This window comes from Centroberyx gerrardi, chromosome 11, assembly GCF_048128805.1.
Source record: "Centroberyx gerrardi isolate f3 chromosome 11, fCenGer3.hap1.cur.20231027, whole genome shotgun sequence".
Classification (NCBI taxonomy): domain Eukaryota; kingdom Metazoa; phylum Chordata; class Actinopteri; order Beryciformes; family Berycidae; genus Centroberyx; species Centroberyx gerrardi.
This window is the reverse complement of record NC_136007.1, coordinates 22859399-22879310: the sequence shown is the minus strand read 5'-3', so window position 1 is coordinate 22879310 and position 19912 is coordinate 22859399. Positions and strand designations below refer to the sequence as shown.

Below are 19912 nucleotides of genomic sequence, written 5' to 3'. Positions count from 1 at the left end.
AAGACATATGTAAACACGTCTTGTAAGTTAAGAAAAATATAATTAACTTAACTAACGCAACTTCCAGCTACACAAACCACTCACTTATTTTTATTTTATTGTTATTGTAGATTTACATGCTGCTCAGATGTTTTCAGTGTATATTGCCCACACTCTATAAAGTTTGTGGTTCAATGAAAAAAAAAATCATGCTCAGGGCAAAAAGCTTTTCATTATACCAATGACAAGTCAAGCAGGATTTTACCCTCAAAATATATTTAATAAAATCAGCAGTACAACCAATCTCAGTTTAAACCACATTTTCTACTTCTGTTCTAAAAGATCCAAAATATGGGTTTTTGAGATTATTTTTTTGTGCTGTAAGTTGTGCATTTTTGGAAATTGTGTCATTTTTGCAGAATAGGTTAGAGTTAGGGCTGCAGAGTGACAACCTATGAAGTTAGTTTTGATGGAATTCTGCTTTAATGGGAACAAATGTGTCAGCCAGGGTTCATACTGCTTTCTGAAAGATAAACAAATAAAAATGTGGCATTGTCACCAGAGCTTAATGTAGTTGTTCACAAGTCACACATGCTACCTATATTAGACTAACCAGTGTACCTGATATTTCTCTGTCCCCAGAAACAACTGTTTGGCACAAAGAACTTTCTATCATTGGAGAGTAGCAGGTGTCTAGTTCATGGAAGAATAGATGCTGCTACAATGACTACTTCACTCAGTCTGACTCCATGAACTGTGACAACCCTCCTGCTCTGCTTGCTGGTGCTGTGCATGTTTGTCTGTCCTGCAGGAGCCTGGTGGGCGGGGTCGTCATCAGTGCCAATGGAGTGCACCTGTACTCCTTGGGTTTAAAAAGCCATCTGACCATCAGTTGCTCTCTCCCTCCTCACCTATGCACATCTTTTGTTCCGTTCTTTTGGTTTGATGTAGTTTGTTTACCCCTTAGTTTTAGTTAATAAATAATTGTTTTAACTTTTACTTTGGCGTATGGCTCCATCTCTGTTACTTCCGTGAGCCGGGTTGTAACATATGGGGGCTCGTCCGGGATGATTTGCTGCCTGTAACATATGGGGGCTCGTCCGGGAGAACAGCCAAGACAATCACAAAACACTAAAACACTTCAGAGAAATTCAACAGTTTTTATGAAATGAAATGTAGTGATTTCACATCAAGAAACACGATTTAGGTGCAAAGATTAATACAAATGATGCAAACTGTGAAGCATTTTAGGCAGTTGTAAAATTAAGTCCTTAAGTCCTACAATTTATAATATATTGAACCTAATATAGATCACATACTGTATGTTCATTCCTTGTCGATTCAGATAATCAAGAAATGCTGCTAACAAGATTATGTTTTATTTTTCAGTCTCGTCCAATCACGTGTGTCTCCTTGGGCCTGTCGATGCGGTAGACAAACTCAGCAGGCATGAAGTAGCCCAGGTACTCCACACTGTCAGGAGTGGTGTCGATGTAGTAGTGGCCGCCTTCTCCGTGATGGCTAAAGCAGTGGGTGTGCTCCACCCGCAGGTCCAAGCCCTGGAAACACAGCAAACAAGTGGACAGATGAGTAGAAGTCAGCCTACTATGGCAGAAACTACACTTATCTCATCTACCTTACTGACATGACTATATACAGTGTGGGAGGGCGGAGTTATCTAATTACATTTACTCAAGTTACTGTAATTGAGTAGCTTTTTTGTGCACTTTTTGAGTATTTTGAGTACATTTTAAGTAAGGTTTTTACTGAAGTATTGTAATTCACTACATTTTAAATCACATCCATTACAGAGTACAGATTTTGTAGCTTCTCCATAAGCATCAGAAACTGGAACATTGTAAATTGACAAATTGTGGAGCCCAAAGAAGAGAAGAGCAATACTTTGTTTGTGCGCTTTATTTTGTAATTTCCAAATTTTCCAATTAAAAGAAGTGAGTCTGAACTCTGTACTCTCATCTTTTAAGAAAGAAAATCACATCTAACAACGTTCTCTTTTCTAAGAAGTACCTCAGTAACTTTCACTCTGAGTACATTTTAAATGAGCTACTTTCTACTTTTACTTAAGTAGATTTTGAGACCAGTACTTTCACCTCTACTTAAGTACAATATCAGCAAAGCAACAATACTTCTACTTGAGTAGGACATTCTAGTACTCTTTCCACCACTGACAGCGTGTGATCTTTACTCACAGGGTCTCTGGATACGAGCACAGACTGGCAGATGAGCGGGGCGCTGACCTCGAAGTGTTGGAGCCAGTTGTTGACGTCGTCGTTTGTGTCGAGGGGGCAGACTGAGAACTCTCTTGGCTGTGGATAAGCGGCCACAAGGAAACAAATACAATGTATGAAGCCTGACAGTCACAATCAGTCATGCATCCCATTGTGCATTATCAGCATCTATTATTTACCATGATATGGATTTTAGCTTTCCCCTTCTGGATGATGAAGGTGCCTCCCAGAGCCAGGCTTTTATCAGGGTAGTGACCCTCGAGAGTCTTCCTCAAAGACCCAACAAGACTGTCCTCTCCTGTTCTCTTCTTGGCCCGCACCTCTATGACCTGTCAGGGAGGCAGGAGGGGGAGAAATAAAGCTTTCAGCGTTGACTACTCAACCGGTACAGAGTCACTTTCCTTTTGTTAATGTTTATTAGATGTGAGAGGGGGTCTGAGTTCATTCACAACAACTTGATCATTAACTTACAATCCTGCAAATTATGTTCTTTACATTAAAATATAACCAGAGAAGTTCATTATTTGCTAAATAAATAATGACAATGCATTTATGAAAGAACCTAAACGCACACAACATACTACATTCTCGAGGCAAAAAAAAAATCCAGTTCTGATTTGCCAGATTTTGTTTGATCAAATAAGACTATTACTATTTACCTTTCCAGGCTTGCCTTCACAAGCATACAGATTGCCCAGCAGTCCAAAGTTGCAGCCAGAGAATTTATCGCTGAATCTCTCCTGCAGACACTGGCCATCAGCTGGATTGATGGAGGAGAAGTAGCTGCTGTTCACCGCGGGCCTTCCCTCCGCTTCGGTCAGAACCAGAGGCATCAGCTGTGGACGACAATATTCACTGTACTAACTACTGTGTTACAAAACGTGTCCCCTCAGTTTATAATGATAACATGATACTTTATTGATCCCTGTAGGGAAATCCCCTGCTCGCTTTCCCCCTTCACAGGGAGGTCAGGGGTCAGGTCAGCTACAGAGCAGCAGCCTACAGCTGGTCGGTGATTCAGTGTTGCTCAAGGTCTTTTTAAAGTATAACTCTGGCCTATTTCCCCATCATTTTCCATCATACCAATTGATTTTCACCAAAAGACATGCTTTAGGTGCTTTTGAGGTTGATTTCTGGAGCTTCCATTGGCCCATTAGGACTGTACTGGAGAGCTGCGCATCCAGTGGCAAGCAAGACGCAAGTAGCTCTATAGTGAAGCAATTGATTACGTTTTGGTCAGAATCAATTGGTGTGATGGAAAATGATGGGAAAAGAACCCGCACACCCCGTGTGCAGGTTCTCAACTGATAATCGGCACTTAACCCAGCACCCACTGTCGATGTGCGTATAGTTAGTTGTTGGCAGAGTTATGCTCTAACCACTAGGCCACCCTACTGCAAAAACGTCACTTGTAGGTTTGATTGCTTGAAATCAGAACTTTTGCTGGAAAAGGAGACAAACCTCTGCATTCATCCCAACGATTCTGAAGGGCGCAGCTGCTGCACCGAGGATGAAAGCTCCTGGCAGCTCCACCTCCTTTGACACGGTGTTCATGTTGTATTCCTGGGAGGAGGGGGGGGGGGGGGAATAATAGTCCCGTTCACTATGAGTCATTTCACAATACCTCCATGCATTATTTCCACATTGCACTGTGTGATAGAACAAACTACCTTGTCCTTTTGAACCAAGGGGACCAAGTAAGGCACGCCGCCAACATCAGTAATGCGAGGCTTGCCACACAAGCCTGCAGTATGTGGAGAGAAGACATTACTATCAGTGATTGTAAGAAACATTACAAGTACAGTATATGACAAAAAAATCGGCTGCAATGTAGCCTACAATGTTCAGCACAATATTTAATATTCAGTGCTAAGATCAACATACTGCAAAACATGCATTTCACATAGACTTATATGTTCAGGGATATGTTTCAACACACTAGAAACACTTTCTTCCTATGCAGTGCTGACAACAGTAAATCTGCAAGTAGCCTATAACTCCAAATGCATTTTAATGAATGTCATCTACATGTACGAGTCCATTTTGGGGCACGTTTTTGTATATATTTAAACATATTTCTAAACATATTGTGGAGTATAAGTGAAATGTACTTTTGCAGTATGGTAACGTTGTAAACAGGGACGACACTTTACCTTTGACAGGAAACTGGAACGGCTGTTTGGTGAGATCTGGACAGTCGACAACACTGACCTGAGCCTCAGCAAAATTGTCCTTCAGTCCTGCTTGTAACACTGCAACGAGCAATAACATGTTTATTACTCTCTGCATGACGCCACATTCAGGTGAGTAGCTTTTTATTATAAGACAACAGCGGTCTCTGCAAATTTGCCCGTGTATCACAATAACACAAGTCCTTACCGCTGCACAGCTCCTCTAACGTTGGGACATGCAACTGGACCTTTTCAGTTTTGCTGATTTCTGCCATGCTGTGGTTCAAAGCGTATGTACCAGGACCTGGAATGCCAATGGTGTCCACCTAGAAAAGGGAAACTCAGTTGGTATAACTATATCCAAAGAGAATGGACTTTACTATCAAGATAGTTCCCGTCCCGTCCCAGCCTATGGAAACCCTTGTTCACTAGAGAGGAGCAGGAAATCATCTCGCGCATGCGTACAACTGCCTAAAATTAGGATAAATTGCTGCGATCACATCATATGGGACATAACCTCAATTTTCAGGTGTTTAGTAATACTTGGGAACTTGGGGTTTGGAGATGGACCCTGGTTTTTCTGCCTTCCTTAATTCTGAACGTCACGTCATTTTATTCAAGAACCGCCATGAATAAATACTACAAGAGACAGCAGAATTGAACACTAGACTTTACACATTACGCTGTTTGGGGAAACCAACTAAGCCTCCCCCAGAAAAAAAGATATTCTAGCAAATGTGACTCCCATTGACAAAGAAGGGGGTTTAATCTGCCTAACGCGGTTTAAGTGAAGTCGGAAGTAAACAGGCGTGAAACCTCTCGCTTCATCTCGAGACTTTGTTCCTCCTCCTTGGTAGCAGAGCGCTGATTGGTCAGATGATCATTGGTCGCGCATGTGATGTATAAACACTTCCTGGTTGATACGGTACCACATGTGTTGTGTGGACTTGTCGCATTTCGATGTTTTGGCGCAACATGAGTTCATTTATACAAATGATACGCCGATATTTGTTAGATATTTAGTTCTGAGTATCATTTTGCGTCTTCAGTTCACTTTTTAATGAGGAGAATCGAGACATTTGCAGAGGGTTTTCGCAGAAGTGGGATCTAGGGAATCCAACACGCCTATCTACTACGATGATTTCTTGCCAGAACCCCTCAGTGATTTAATCACTGTTATCGTTTGCTTGGTGATGGAAGGAATTCATAATTCCTCATTTTGGACTGAGTCAGATGGAGCCACAGTGAATTCATGCCACATCGTCCTGGAGAATTCCCCTCCGGATTTTGTGGAGAAAATATCGAGGTATTTGGACTCTTCCCTGGGACAGAATAGGCAGGACAAGGTGTCAGGTGACCCCAATGAAGCGGACAGGTAAGGATGCCACTCAAATGGCACGATGATCCAGCTATTCCTATACTAAATAGTTCAATTTCTAAATGTATAATTGTGCCTCTGCAGCGATTCAGGGGACAGCCTGTTCATAACTCAAAACCCAGTGCCTGAGGCAGTGAGGTCAGTCAAGAGACGTCACTCCAGCTTCAGGTCAGGCCCCACATCTCCCACATCTCCCACAGAAGGAGAAGAAAGTGAAGATGGCAGTGCATCCTTTGTTTACCGAAGCAAATCAGTCCTTTCATCTGCAGCACAATCGTCCAAGAGCAGGAAAGGGAGCAGAGGACAGAAACACAGACTGCCAAAGTACTCTTTCCCTTTCCTGCAAAGGATCCAGGATGATAAACGCCTGTCTAGCAAGGCGAGGAAGCGCAGAGGCAGCCAGTTAACTGTCCAGCAGAATGCAGGTCTTCATGTAAGGTCACCCTCCTCTATTTCATTAAAATGACTGTTCAGCATATAGGCTAGTTCAACATATTTCTAGCATATACTTTCTAATATGATTTACTAGTAAAGTCTTTACTGTTAACAGATTTCTGCAATGGGATCCTTCTTTAAATGCGTCGAAACGCTGTGGAAGGACAACAAAACAGGAGCTGCTCCGGAGCCATCTTTACCAACGATTGACACAGATAAGGAGACGATATCTCCATTGTCAGAGTAAGTTTATTTTGAGGCATAATGGTATTCTTACTTGAATTTATCTGCATAATAATGAAGCATATCTGTGCTTTTACAGAGAGGATGAAAGATCAGACGATGAGGACATCAAAGTGGTGGTAAGCAGGATATTTGTACCAGGAATCTTGCAGCAGGTGTCTTATTTAGCACACAAAGCACTTGTTTTGAATGTGAACTTGGACATCATTCGGTGCTATCTGTCATTTTTATGTCATCTTACAGGAAAAGAAACTGTTCGTGACACCATCTAAAGCAAAGTCCCCACAGCCTTGGTACACTCCATCATCCAAAGAGAAGAGAGACGGCATCAATGCCAACCAGGTGAAACGCCAGAGGAGGGAGAAAGTTGTCAGACGAGTGACTTCCCGAGGAACTCCGCGGAAGACACCAGAGAAGTCAACTCCAAAGATAACGAGGGCGTCCAGACTGACGGGAGTACGGCTGTGCCCAGAAACAGAGAGCACTGTTGACGGAGGCTCTTCTCATAGAGGTTCGGTCACCAGAGAGACGAGTGATGAACGTATGACAAGTGACATTATGAACCAAACTGAAACACCAAGAAGACATTTGACCCGAAAGAGAAATCGCAGCGGCAGAGAAAACGGGGGGAATCTTTCTCTCCAAACAACAGGGGAGGAAGACCTGTGTAACGTCAGCGTTGCTTCAACTTCGACTAGTTGTGGGCCATACAGGCTACAGAGAATCTCAGTGGAATATATCCAACAGGACAGAGACGAGGCCCGGGCTGATGTTTGCCACGCGGACGATCCCCAGACAGGACAGCCAGAGGACGAACCTGCAGTCAGAGAAACCTGTGATCCCCTGTTAAGTTTTCCAGACCTCATAAGTGACAATATTGACAGGGCATGCGATGAAGTCAGGGGAAAGAAGAGGAAAAAGAAGAAGAAAATGGAGAAAGGAGACGGTGGAGGTATGGAAGAAGGAATGGAGCTGCCTTCTAGCCAGGAAGGGCCAGAGGGTCAGGATGCTGGCACTTGTGTGAGTGTAGGAATCGCAGAGGTAGAACAGACTCCCGGCCTTTCTTCGGCACCGCAGTTGGGCGACGAGGTGGAACTTAGTGAAAAAAATAGGAGGAAGGACTCGTCTCATGACATTAAAATATTGAGACAGGAGGAGAGGAGTGTAGAAGAAGATGGCGTAACGGAAAGAGACAATTCCCAGTTAAAAGAAAAGAAGAAAAAGAGCAAAAAGAATAAGTCTGGAGTTGATGTTACTATGAGGGAAGGACTAGAGGAAGGCACATCAGAGAGTTTATATTCAGAACAGGTGGATGAATCTCACAGCCGAGCCTCAGCACAGGTGTCTGAAATAGTCTCATGTGATGAAATAGCTGCGGTATCCCAGAGGCAAGAGGATGAGGATGGCAACTTGGAGCCAAATGTGAGAGCGGAGGAGGGTTCAGTCTTGTCAGACAGCTGTAAGACGAATGATGGCAGAGAGAGGAGGAAGAAGAAGGGGAAAAGAGTCAGTGAGAACGATGAGGACGTTGTTGAGTTGTCCTCCGACGCAGCTGCCAGACCTCCGAATGAAGATGCTGAGATACAGAAGAAAAGGAAAAAAGAAAGATATGTAATTGTAGAGGAACAGGAAGAAGAGGTAGCATCGGATTTGAATCTAGATCCACCGCTGCGGTTAACAGGACAGTTAGAGGGATCGGGTAGCTCCACCCCAACACTGAGGCCTGGGCTAGGCCCGTGTTTAGAAAGTACTGAGGTTTCTCAAGGAACATCAGACTCCACTGATGCCAAAAACAGTCAACATAGCTCAGGGAGTTCTGCTCCCCAGCTTGAAGATGTAACGGAGCCAAGAAAAAAGCGCAAAAAGAAGCAGCGGTCGTCCTCTAATGATGAGACTGAAGCTGGACAAGAAGAGGAGAATGTGGACATAACCTCTTCTAATGATGCTGAAACTCTGACAGATAGTATAGTACTGTCAGCGAAAAAGAAGAAGAAGAAGAAAGAGAAGAGGGACGAGGGGGCAGATATCTCCAACACTCCTGAAGAAACCCAAATGAACCCAAAGGTTAAAAAGGCCGATAAAAGCCAGAAAACAAGCGAGCGCTCCGCAGACCAAGATGCGGAACTGGGAACCAAGAAGAAAAAGAAGAAAATGACTGAAATGTCGGCCGGGGATATCTCAGTAGACGCTGTGGCACAAAGTGATGATTCAGTGTCTGTGCGGAAAAAGAAAAAGAAGGGGGCCGCTTCCTTCCTTGTTGATGACACAATGGAAAAGGATGCTAAAACACACCGGGAAACAAGCGCCCCCTCTCAATCTGTAGCCGGTTTTGACATGAGTAGACAAAAACGCAGAAAGAAACTTGGTGTCAGCGCTTGTGATTTTGAGACAGAGCCAGTGGAAAACATTGAAAATTTGGAGGAGTCTCTCATCGGGTCTAATGATATGATCAGGAAAAGGAAAAGAAAGAAAAAGACCTCCACTTCACAGGACAGTGTAGTGAAAGATCATGAGGAGGATTTTGAGGAACCAAACGAAAGGTGTCAGAGCTCTGGGCCTCAAATCACTGTCACCTGGGTAGAGGGAAAGAAGAAACGCAAGAAAAACGATAGGGAGTTAGAAACCCCCATGGTCAGAAGGGACAGTGCTGCTGATCTGGGACGTTCTCTCTCTGACGAGGCCGTGGTATTGGAAAAGAAAAAGAAAAAAAAGAAATGTAAAGATCCCCACGCTGCGATACAAGAGAGTGCGCCATCTACGGTGGAAGATGTTGAATCGGACAGATCAGTTTCACCAAAGAAAAAAAGCAGGCAGTCATCCAGTCACAGTGCTGAAATACCTCATGACGGCAGTACTTCTGAGAAAGTGTTTAAGAAAACGCTGGTGAAAAATGTTCCAAACATGTGCGAGGCTGAACATGCCTCCGAATTTTTATCTAAGAATCCTGTGTTAAATGCTATGAAAAAGAAAAAGGAGAAAAAGAAGAAATGTGCTGATGATAACTTACCAGATGGGACATTGTCTGAGTCTGTTGAAATAGAGCCCCATATCAGGAAGAAGAAGAAAAATAAGAAAGAGAAGGAGAGGAACAAGCCATCAGCTGCCCCAAAAGTTATGTCCAGCGGTCCCATGTTATCAGAGAGTAGTTCACCACGCTTTGAAATGTTGTCTTCCTCAGACCACATGGAGAAGAAACCCATAAAGGGCAAGAGGAGACTTCATTATCCAGATCAGGACTTCCTCGCCACAGACTGACTCATGGATGGCATGAGTTTTATATATAAATCTGAGCTGTTTGGTTTTTACAGATTTTGTTTTAATATATTTTGTTTTGTATCAAAGCATTTTTACTGTCATGGTTCTCAACCTTTTTGGTGTTGGGACAAACTTCGGGGCAGCAGCAGCACACCATAACAAACCAAAATCATGATTCCTTCAGAATGCCAATCAAACTTTTTTTTTAATAAAAGCTCCAGAATATACAGATATTTCAATAATTTGGAAGAAAAAAAGGACCATAAGCTCATTAAATTAAAACTGAATCAAATGAATGTAATCGTTTTGTTTGTGAACACTCTTGACGCTTGAGAAAAATCTCAGAGAACACCTGAGTTCACTAAGAGCCTGTGGGTTTTAAGCACCTTGTCAACTAATCTGACTTTTGTTTGAATCTTAACACCTAGCCTGCCACCTAATGGCCATTTGAAAGACAAGTCATAATAAATTGTCATTACTACATGGTAGGGGAAAATTATTATTTTTCTTTTCTGTTCTTAGCTTTGCCTCATTTTAAACATGTTTACTGGTGGCTATTCATGGTTAATGTGCCACTCTGCCTCAAGATGCTCTGAGACCAGACCTTCATGAGAAATGCTACAGACGTTTTCACTTGATGATACTTAATAAATGAACAGTTTATTAATATTGTCATTGCTTATTTTATGATAGAAAGTGGCAGGCAGATATTGTGCAATGCTTTGTAATGGACATCATTATAGGACAACATAATGACTAAACAATTTAAATGAGGAAATGGTTTTGTTCTTGTTTTGACTGAAAGAAAGAATAATGTCAAAATGTACAAAACACACTGTAAACAGATACATGAAGGATGCACCCAGGCCTGTGTGTGTGTAGGGAGGGGATAGGGGATGCTGGTTGGGATTATTATTTCAATAAGGGATAATGACTCTTACCTGGATCCACCTCATCAGTATAATTCATGAAAAGAGCGAGTGTCCCTAATATTTTGTATATTCGGTGTACATGTACAATAATGTGGCATCTTGCATAGCCATTGTGGCTCCCATTATATAGTTGTTAGGATCCACTGCTATTGGTTAAAACTGACTTTTTCAAGACATATTGTGAAATTGACAGGGGGGGAGGGTGCTACAGTTATGTTTTAAATTACTTCATATCCCCCCTTAAATATATTCTTTGTCACTTTGATACTTTGTTACTCAAACGTTGCAACACGGCTTTATTTTGAAAGGTATGGCCGGAAGTCATTATAAAATTCTGTCTAGCTTCACACCGTAAAAACTGTTTGTCAAGCCCGGTTTTATTTTGAAACATGTCACCGGAAAGACACTATTTGTCCCATTTTTGCGGGCTTGACCCTGTAGACAAGTGGAGGACCCTTGCTAACCCAGCCCTCTGAAGGAATTTTCCCCGCCACTCGTGCACTGCCATGCACAAGTCAGCGCGGTTACGCACGGTGACTGACCACAACAAGCCAGCGGCCACGTTACGTAAGCGCACTGCCACGGCAGGCTTTTAAGAAACCACAACAGTGTGGCTTTACAGCTCCGGCTGGAAACTTTTCCTGCGCCTTGTTCCCGACTCCCGAAGCCTCCGAGACCTCTGTGTGTTTTAATTCCACCTCCGCACAGATTGTCACCCCGACATGTCTTCATACAACACCCTCTGTTTCAATGAGGCGAGGAGAGTGGCTATTTTCGGGGGGACGCATGGAAACGAGATGTCAGGCGTGACGCTCGTAAACCTATGGGTGAAGAACGGCGCCGAGATCCAGAGGAAGGGGGTCGAGACGAAGCCCTTCATCACCAACCCCAAAGCCGTGGAGAAATGCACCAGATACGTGGACACGGATCTGAACCGAGCCTTCACCCCGGAAAACCTCAGGTAAACAGACCGTACAGTGTCGCTGCTGGATGGTATTCCTATCTGTAGTCATGCGCATTAGACATGGCACAGAGGGGGTTCCCAAACTTTTTCATGCCAAGGACCCCCCAGAATAGATTCACGTTAGATCACGGACCCCCATTTGATAAGATTTTGTCCCAAGGAGCCCAGTCTGAGAAGATTTGTGTTGTTAGAAATGACTTGGAACAGAATTACTCCTGTTTGTACTGTAGGTGGGGAGGTAGCCTAACAGTAGGGAGAGTGAAACCTCTGGTCTGAAGAGTCGTTTATAGGCTATGCATTCTCTTATTGGCCTAACTTCTAATGAATTAAATGACAGTGAAATTGAGCTAGTTATTTTTGCTGTGGACCCCCTGGGGACCCCCTCAAGGATCCTTGGGGATCCCCTGGACCCAGTTTGGGACCCGCTGGCCCTAAGTCACAGAAATGTGTTTGGAAAAAATGTGATGGCTATACAAATTATGTAGCATTATGGACTAATGCCATTCAGATATTCCAAGTTTTGTGTTCTACCAAACTCCCTTTAGGAGACAAATAAGAAATATAATATGGGGGTCCGGGTAGATGTGCAGTAGGTTAGTTTAACTGTGGGTCCCATGTTTATAGAGAACATATTGTTTACCTGTGATATAGACATAGTATAACATAAGGCATCTTTTACAAAGAAAAAACAAGTGTATCAATCCAAACACACATTTTAGAAGGATACAATACAAATATCAGAGCAAACCTTAGTCCTATAGGAATATTATACTGATACCATGAAGTGCAATAAGGTTACTATAAACTCCCTATTGAATACTATAATTCCCTATAGTAATATTATAAGAATATTATAGTGATTTTTCGTTTGGGATTTTTTTTTTTTTTTTTTTTTTTACAGTAGAACACTGGATATGTCACATGGACATTATTCCAACATGTTATTGTTATTATTAGAGATACTGTATATTATCACCAGCCTGTGTCCTCGGTTCTTAGACCCACAACGGTGGAGCAGTGTGTCCCCTCTTAGACTTCCAGCTGACTGTTAGCCAGCTGGAAAAACGTGAGCGAAACGTGACTGAGCTGCAAATGATTTCAGACTGTTTTTTTTTCTTTTTTCTTTCATGTGCACTATAGCGGAAAATGAAGTCTTACGCAAACCCTGGCTCATATCTCCAGTGTGCATGAACTGACAGCAGCCTATTCACTTCTATAGCTGAATATTAACGCTTGTCTCCCCGAACAAAAATCACCATCATATTCCTATAATAACATTATTCATACAGCGACTGATACTGTCTGTGGTATTCAGTAGTACCACAGACACGAGACACAGTCTATAGTGACCTTATCATAACTTATGCTATGTTTTTCAATTTCTTATGGTATCACTACAATATTCCTATAGGGAATATGTGTGAATAGCGAGGTTATAGTGACTTTATTGTTCTTAAAGATAGAAGATAGATCTAAAGATAGATCTTCCCAAGGCTCTTCAGCCTACAAACTGTTTACCCTCTCTGTAGGCAACATATAAGAAGATTAACCACTTGAAGACTGTTTCTAAAAACAGCCCAGAGTGTCTTAAATAGACTGACTACCGATCCTTCCACATATTTTTTGTGTGTGTTTGTGTAATTGAGTTGTAGGCTTACTTGATAAGCTCCTGGCCACTATTCATTTGTTTCATTTTAAGTTGGTATGTTGGATTCCACTTTGACAGCTGTAGCCCACAGTACGCTTCTGTATTGTGGGCCTGGTAATCCAGACAATGCCGGATATTTGGTGAAAATGGGGTTCTAAAGAGCAGGTGTGAGGGAAGTGGGACAATATGCTTAGTAGAGGTGCTATTCTACAGTAGTTTGGAGAATGTCCTGGACTAGTGGTTATTTTCAAATGCTCAAAAAGAGCCAAGAGGGGAAAAAAGGGCAGCTCTCACTGTCTATTGATAATGTATACAATGTCTGTATGGGCAAAAGCAAGTTAAGCCTGCGGACGAAACAGACTTCTCAAGGATCCTTTCATTCAGACATGTAAGGCTTTGAGAAAGTGGATCAAATGTCTTCTTAATGCTCAAAAGTAGGCCACTATCCCACAGTATTTCCCTACATTAGCTTGGTTGGCATAATGGCTGCTATAACTTTCTATATGACTGAATTGGTGGAATGATGGAAATCACCAAGATATCGTTTGCAATCAGAATTATTCAGCTTTCATCCACATGCAAAAACTTGGTGAATAGGCCAGTGTCAGTAAATAAGAATCAGACGTTCACAACAGAAACAGGAAATTCCTGTCTTCAGCTTTTGAAGCAGTTGTGCCTATTCTATATTAACCCACAGTTGGTGTGTTTTAACTTGAAGGCTGTTGATCATAGTGATTTTTTCCACTAGGGTGAACAGTCAGGTGAAAGTGTTGGTGTTGAAGGCTGTCTATGAAGAAGAATAGACAACTTTGTGACAATAATTAACATGTTTAGTAGCTCTTTGTTCCTTCAGCTGAACTGTGTGATTAGCTGTGGATGTGCCAGTATCAAGCGTGAAGTATGATTACTGAACTGTGTGTGTACTGTGCGCTGCAGCGGCCCGGCTGGAGACGACCTGCCCTACGAGGTGCAGAGGGCCCAGGAGATCAACCGGATGTTCGGGCCTAAAGGAAGCCCAGACGCCTACGACGTCATCTTCGACCTCCACAACACCACGTCCAATATGGGCTGCACTCTGATACTGGAAAGCTCCAAAGACCACTTCAACCTGCAGATGATGAACTACATCAAGGTTGCAGCCTTAAAGAGAAAATTCTACTCTTGACTGAACGTTTTCACTATTTAGCACAAACAGGAGCCGTCAACATCCAATGTTAGCTGCCCTGAGAATCCACCATCACTATTTGCAGAAAGACAAAATTATTTGCTGAGAAATATGACACCAGATCCTGGAATGAAATATTCCCCCTGGATCCCTACCTTGAGATTGTATATGCGTTACAGGAATGATTTTTAGACTAACTTTTCAGAATGAAAGTAAGTGAATGGAGGTGACTGGGGGTCTCTAGTATCAGTTGTTGACAGTTCATGAACTCCTAGAGAGGTATGTGTGCTGGAAAGTGAATGTTCTACCAAAATTAGGCCTCTTTGGAGAAGCTCAATGACCTGTGTACATAACATAATGATCTATTTACCTTTACGTATTGGACAGGTAATTCAGTCATTTAAAGGATCAACCATCCAAACATTATTTTTGACTTAAGATGTGCCTGACTCTCTGGTCACAATGTCCTCTGAGTTACTTATCACTGATGACACCCTCTTGATCTGTTTCATATCAGGCCATGAAAGGTGTCCTCAAAGGCATTATGTGCAGCATTTTAACATCAGTTAATCCAAACCACATTTATTTTGAGATATTAGTTTAATTACCGTAAACAAACAAGACTATCGCCAAGGAGATTGGCAGCCTCTCCCTGCCTCTGCACTGCATTTTACACTGCCAGCAGGATGGATTTTAGGGAAATGTGCTGGATTGCCTCACAGCACAAAGGCAGATTGCTTTATGGCAAAAAAAAAGGAATCGTTTTAACTTTGCAAGTAATGCACAATTTTATTCCAGTTTCACTATTCTAATTGTGTAGTTTCTACTTAACGTTAGCTTACCTGCCTGTGCTGAATGTGTATTAGCTGTTATCAAGGGCTGCTATCGGCTCTTATCCTTCTTGCTCTTCAAAACAAACGCATGCAGAGACACGCCAAGGAGGGGGAGGAGTCCTCTTTGCGACATGAAGCTGTAGGGTTTATGGGAAATGTGGTCTTAATATCGAGAAACACAAAATGCTACGCATAGCACCTTTAACCCTATTTGACCTTCTATAGAAACACCTAGAGGAGTCAAATGCAGAGGTAACTGTCAATTACTAAAGATAGAAGACTGAGTCCAGACATCGCCCACCTACCCCTCAATATACTGTCATCAAGAACCAGGTGCTCAGTGTCTCATATCTTGGTACTATGTCAGATAACAAACTGAACTTTGAGTTCTCTGACTGATTTTGTAAGAAGGGCCAGCAATCATTCTTCTGTTAAGAAACGGTCTCAGGTTGAAAAGTCCCTAATGACTTTAGCCTTTATCTTGGTGTTAATCAAAAACACTGTTGGCACAATAGTGAAGGTAAGCAGTAAGATCTTGGGAGGCCATCTGAGACATTTGTCTGGTGTTTTCCAACAGATAGGTGGTGAAGAGTCCATCCAGGCTGACTAGACCCACCTCCTTCACTAGTTCAGACAAATAGGCACAAACAATCAAATTAGAGCCAAGTTGGACTTCCATGTCCCAGTGATGATGAGGAGGAGGGTGATGATGATGATGATGATGATGATGATGATGATGAAGGCAGTGATCACAATGCTGTTGCTGAGGATTAGGGTTATGTTGGAGATTATGATGTTGAGGCTGCTGAAAATGTTATTGTGCCTTGTGCGGAGTATAGTTGTGTTGTATTTTCTGGTTTATATTGGCAGTGCTGGTTGTCCACCAAACTAAACTTCATTACATTCATACACAGGGTCATTGTATTTTGTATGTGTAATTTTTGTGAATGGTTTGTGTGTGCTTTGCTGCAAATTATTTTTTTCATTCTGTCAAGCAGAACCTTAAATCACAATTATCTCTTCTTTTATCATAATAGCAGTGTAAGTAATGGAAATGTAAACTGTGTTAGATACGGGTTAAAAAGACAGGTTCAGACATTTGGCTAATGTGTAGCATGTGACTCTAAAGCCATGTAGTCACAGCTGCCATTATTCAAACATCAGAGTCACCATGGTGCAGTTCATAGATTCGCTTGATGAACCTTAGCATTTCTCCATCACAGACCTCTTCTGTTGAGGTGTGTTTGTGTGGTTTTTGTCTGTAGCTGAAGTCGTCTGTGTTTTGTGTTGCAGAAAGCCATTGCTCCAGCCAGTTGTCCTGTTCTGTTGAATGAACACCCTCTTCTGAAATATTCCACTTCACGGTCTGTAGCCAAGCACCCTGTTGGTGAGTCCAGCCAAACTGCTCCGAGGGACAATGTTCAGCTAATAATACCCAAGCCGTGACATTTTACACCTCTCCAAGGTGTCACAGTCAATTAGTTGAAAATAGTTTTACATGCGCAAATATGCCTTTTGATTGTTTTTATCCCAGGTCTGGAAGTGGGTCCTCAGCCTCAAGGCGTTCTGAGGAGCAACATCTTTGAAGCGATGAGAGTAATACTGAAACACGCGCTGGACTTCATTGAGCTGTTTAATGAAGGTAGGAGAGAATGTGATAACTCGCATACCATAGCAGCTTAAAACACTAGGCTGTAACATACCAGCTCTATATGGCATTCAGCAGCAGGCCAAGTAATAAGATTGCAAAGGATTACGCCAAACCAGTTAAATTCAAGCATACATGACCGCTGAAGTGGTTCAGGCTCCTTTATGTGTAGTGGAAAGTATTATTGTTGCAGGAGATTTTAAAGGATACAAAACTCTCCGCAGAATCTTCAAGGACAGTCAAGTTATGTTTTTGCGTTTCCAGATGACTGATACGTCACGCGATTAGTAATGTCTTATGTCCAACAAAAACCAGTTGTTTACAGGCATCGTCAGTCCGCTAGCCCGCTGCCTGTCTGTCAGCATCACAGTGACGAGAGACATTTTGTGACATGATTGCTCATGGGTGGCTGAGTCATCCAGATGTACCTACACACAGCTCTCCCTGGCGTAGATACATTTCTAAAATTATCTGCATCTGGCTCATCGTGTCTTCGCTCTACCCCCTTTCCCAAGGCACAGAACAGCGTTTGCAACATTTAGGTATAAGGCAGCTTTTCCTTCCCCTTTTTTTTACGTAAACAAGCGGTCCGTGCCAAGTGTGAGTCGCAGTCTGCCTGTTCCCCTGACTGGCCTGCCGCTGAATGGCATGCTTGTTGGAAGTTGGTTAGTTTCCATGTCATTAGAGTCTGGCTGCCAATGGTGTGGTAATCTTCTGTCCTGGGGCCACACTGGTGCTGATGAATGCTCTGGCATGGTGATGAACCGGTTTTCCTGCTCTGGAGCTGAACGGCATGAAAAAACGTGTTTAGTTGTATCAGATGCCGTTGTTACAGTAGAAAATGACTTCCTCAGTGGAATAACCATTACATACATTCAGTGGGAAAACTGCTGCGACAACTGGGACATCGGTTCTTTTTTGCTGTGTGTAACCTCTTGCATATCAATACAGCTCAATGGGATTGCGGTTATGTGACAGTCCTAAAGCGATTCATTTCAGCATGGACTCTGTTACTCTATGCTTAACTTAATGTCCAGGCTCTGAGCTTGTTTACCAGCCAAAAGCTATTACCCTTCCAGTGCAGTTCCTCTGGTTGAATAGAGCCACTTTGGCAGTGTGGCACCTTCCAACTACTTATTCTACAAACTTTAACAAAGTACTGCAGTGCAAAATTCATTAAAGATTCATTATTATATGTTAAAGCATGCAGTTAAGGCTTGCCAGAGTTTCTCAAGAATTTGGTGGTTGATGAATCACAAACTTACCAAGTATTACCTTAAAATGACACAGCAACAGTCTCTTAAAATGATTTTAATATACTTGAAGTTTATTTGTTCCAATACTTCTATTAAATAGAGTCAGTACCTTACAGCATCTGCACATCTGTCTCATATTCATTTTACTTGTGCAGCAAAAAATAACTAGTTTCTTTTCACTGTCCTAATATTTTATAGTGTATAGTTTTTCATTCATAGATGGCATCATTGTTCCCCGCACAATGACAGCTATTAATCATTTGTTGAGGACGTTTTACTTCTTTTAAAATTCAGTTTTGTCCTTTACGTATGCTAATATATTGTCGGTATCTGGGATTTTCTCCTTTATTTAACTGTAACTGAAAGCTACTGAAATTCTTCCTGCGCCAATAGAAGTGCCATGGATTTGGAACCAAACCGACCTTTTGAAAATGCATTGCAGAATGTTAAAATGCATGGGTGTCGATGATGAAATCAACCACTTTTTGGAATACACGTTTTTAGCAGGACGCTTGCTTACAATATGCAGTATATACAGTAACAGAGATGTTATCTGTGTGTTGTTTAGGCATGGAGTTCCCTCCCTGTACAGTGGATGTGTTCAAGGTCTCAGAGAGGATGGACTACCCCAGGGACACCAATGGAAACATCATTGCCATGGTGCACCCCAATCTGCAGGTGAAAACCAGCACAGGAATCTTTAAAGTCTGGATTATGTCAGCCTTCTCTTTTTTGGCCGTACAGTTTACACTTTTGATTTTGTAAATACGTGATTGAATACGAAAAAGGAAATGAGAAGTCTTTGATGGATGTGAGGAGTCAGTGTTGTTTCCGCAAAAGCCCTCTTCAGCCTTTTCTTTGTTGTTGTTTGTTGTTGTTGTTGTTCCAGGACTGTGACTGGGAGCCGCTGAACCCTGGCGACCCTATGTTCCAGACGTTTGATGGAAAGACCATCCGCTACGAAGGCACCGGCACCGTCTATCCCACTTTTATTAATGAGGCCGCCTATTATGAAAAACAGCAGGCATTTGTAACCACGAGGCGAGAAACCTTGGTGGCTAGCGGCATCAGAAAAGCATAAAGCGCGGTTTCATACTGCGTTAGCAACAGCGATGGCGTGTTCATGGAAGCCACAGCAACAATCTCTATAGATTTTGCACTTTGTTGCTCTGTTAGTAAATGACAGGCATTTCTTTCTTAATGATTAGAGATCAATATCTTCTACTATGCTGATTTAGTTTTTTATGCATTTACTATCAGAAAATCAATTAACTATGCAAAGAACATTTGTGGAGGTTTTGCAATGGGTCATACTGTGAAAGTCTTTGATCTGAAGACTTGTGTATTGTTGTGATAAGTATTTATGCTACTATTGTTATTTGCAAATGTACTTACCTTAAATCGACTAAGTTTTTGTAACATGCTTAATTATGGATGGCTTATGAATCATTACAGTACTTTTCAGAGCCAGATGCCATTCTGAGGTACACTATACTATCCACTATATTTGCTATTACTGCTCAGGAAGGCCATTTAGGATCATAACCTGCAACTTTTGGCCCTTATAGTTCTTTCTCTTCTTATGAAAATATATTTGTAAAATCTTTAGGAGGGTGTTTGTGGCCTTGGACTGCAATAACACAACCTCTTGATGCTACCTACCTGTAACATGACTCCAACGGTTGCATTTATGGTGCTGTCCTATTGTTGCCTTAACAGAGATTTCAATGACAATTGCACGGCAAATTTGGAGAGG

At 42.2% G+C, this 19912-nt stretch overlaps 3 protein-coding genes across 3 annotated transcripts; 2 read left to right on the top strand and 1 right to left on the bottom strand.

The window, feature by feature from the left end:
* Window positions 1-999: 999 nt before the first annotated feature.
* bkgd (beta-keto-L-gulonate decarboxylase) lies at window positions 1000-4766 on the bottom strand. Its single transcript, XM_071898374.2, has 8 exons — window positions 4608-4766; window positions 4382-4480; window positions 3899-3972; window positions 3690-3791; window positions 2888-3064; window positions 2408-2557; window positions 2190-2306; window positions 1000-1538 (listed from the first exon to the last, which is right to left on the bottom strand). The coding sequence occupies exons 1-8, from the start codon at window positions 4672-4674 to the stop codon at window positions 1365-1367; spliced, it is 960 nt and encodes a 319-aa protein (XP_071754475.2). The 5' UTR covers window positions 4675-4766; the 3' UTR covers window positions 1000-1364.
* A 561-nt stretch (window positions 4767-5327) lies between these two features.
* Window positions 5328-10387, top strand: LOC144541748 (uncharacterized). Its single transcript, XM_078286614.1, has 5 exons — window positions 5328-5774; window positions 5862-6210; window positions 6328-6455; window positions 6535-6574; window positions 6699-10387. Exons 1-5 carry the CDS (start codon window positions 5593-5595, stop codon window positions 9708-9710), a joined length of 3711 nt encoding a protein of 1236 aa, XP_078142740.1. The 5' UTR covers window positions 5328-5592; the 3' UTR covers window positions 9711-10387.
* Window positions 10388-11060: 673 nt separating this feature from the next.
* Window positions 11061-19410, top strand: aspa (aspartoacylase). The gene is made up of 6 exons (XM_071898360.2): window positions 11061-11603; window positions 14191-14386; window positions 16546-16639; window positions 16787-16894; window positions 18725-18834; window positions 19046-19410. Exons 1-6 carry the CDS (start codon window positions 11365-11367, stop codon window positions 19235-19237), a joined length of 939 nt encoding a protein of 312 aa, XP_071754461.1. The 5' UTR covers window positions 11061-11364; the 3' UTR covers window positions 19238-19410.
* The last annotated feature ends 502 nt before the right edge of the window (window positions 19411-19912 follow it).

Bases quoted from the DNA above. Each gene is read 5' to 3' on its own strand.
- bkgd (XM_071898374.2), bottom strand. From the start codon at position 4,674: ATGGCAGAAATCAGCAAAACTGAAAAGGTCCAGTTGCATGTCCCAACG. The intron at 3,065-3,689 runs GTTTGTCTCCTT...TGTCGTCCACAG, and splicing joins TCGTTGGGATGAATGCAGAG to CTGATGCCTCTGGTTCTGAC. The intron at 2,558-2,887 runs GTAAATAGTAAT...CCTCCCTGACAG, and splicing joins GTGAAGGCAAGCCTGGAAAG to GTCATAGAGGTGCGGGCCAA.
- LOC144541748 (XM_078286614.1), top strand. From the start codon at position 5,593: ATGGAAGGAATTCATAATTCCTCATTTTGGACTGAGTCAGATGGAGCC. The intron at 5,775-5,861 runs GTAAGGATGCCA...GTGCCTCTGCAG, and splicing joins GACCCCAATGAAGCGGACAG to CGATTCAGGGGACAGCCTGT. The intron at 6,211-6,327 runs GTAAGGTCACCC...TACTGTTAACAG, and splicing joins AGCAGAATGCAGGTCTTCAT to ATTTCTGCAATGGGATCCTT.
- aspa (XM_071898360.2), top strand. From the start codon at position 11,365: ATGTCTTCATACAACACCCTCTGTTTCAATGAGGCGAGGAGAGTGGCT. The intron at 16,640-16,786 runs GTGAGTCCAGCC...TTTTTATCCCAG, and splicing joins TGTAGCCAAGCACCCTGTTG to GTCTGGAAGTGGGTCCTCAG. The intron at 18,835-19,045 runs GTGAAAACCAGC...TTGTTGTTCCAG, and splicing joins TGGTGCACCCCAATCTGCAG to GACTGTGACTGGGAGCCGCT.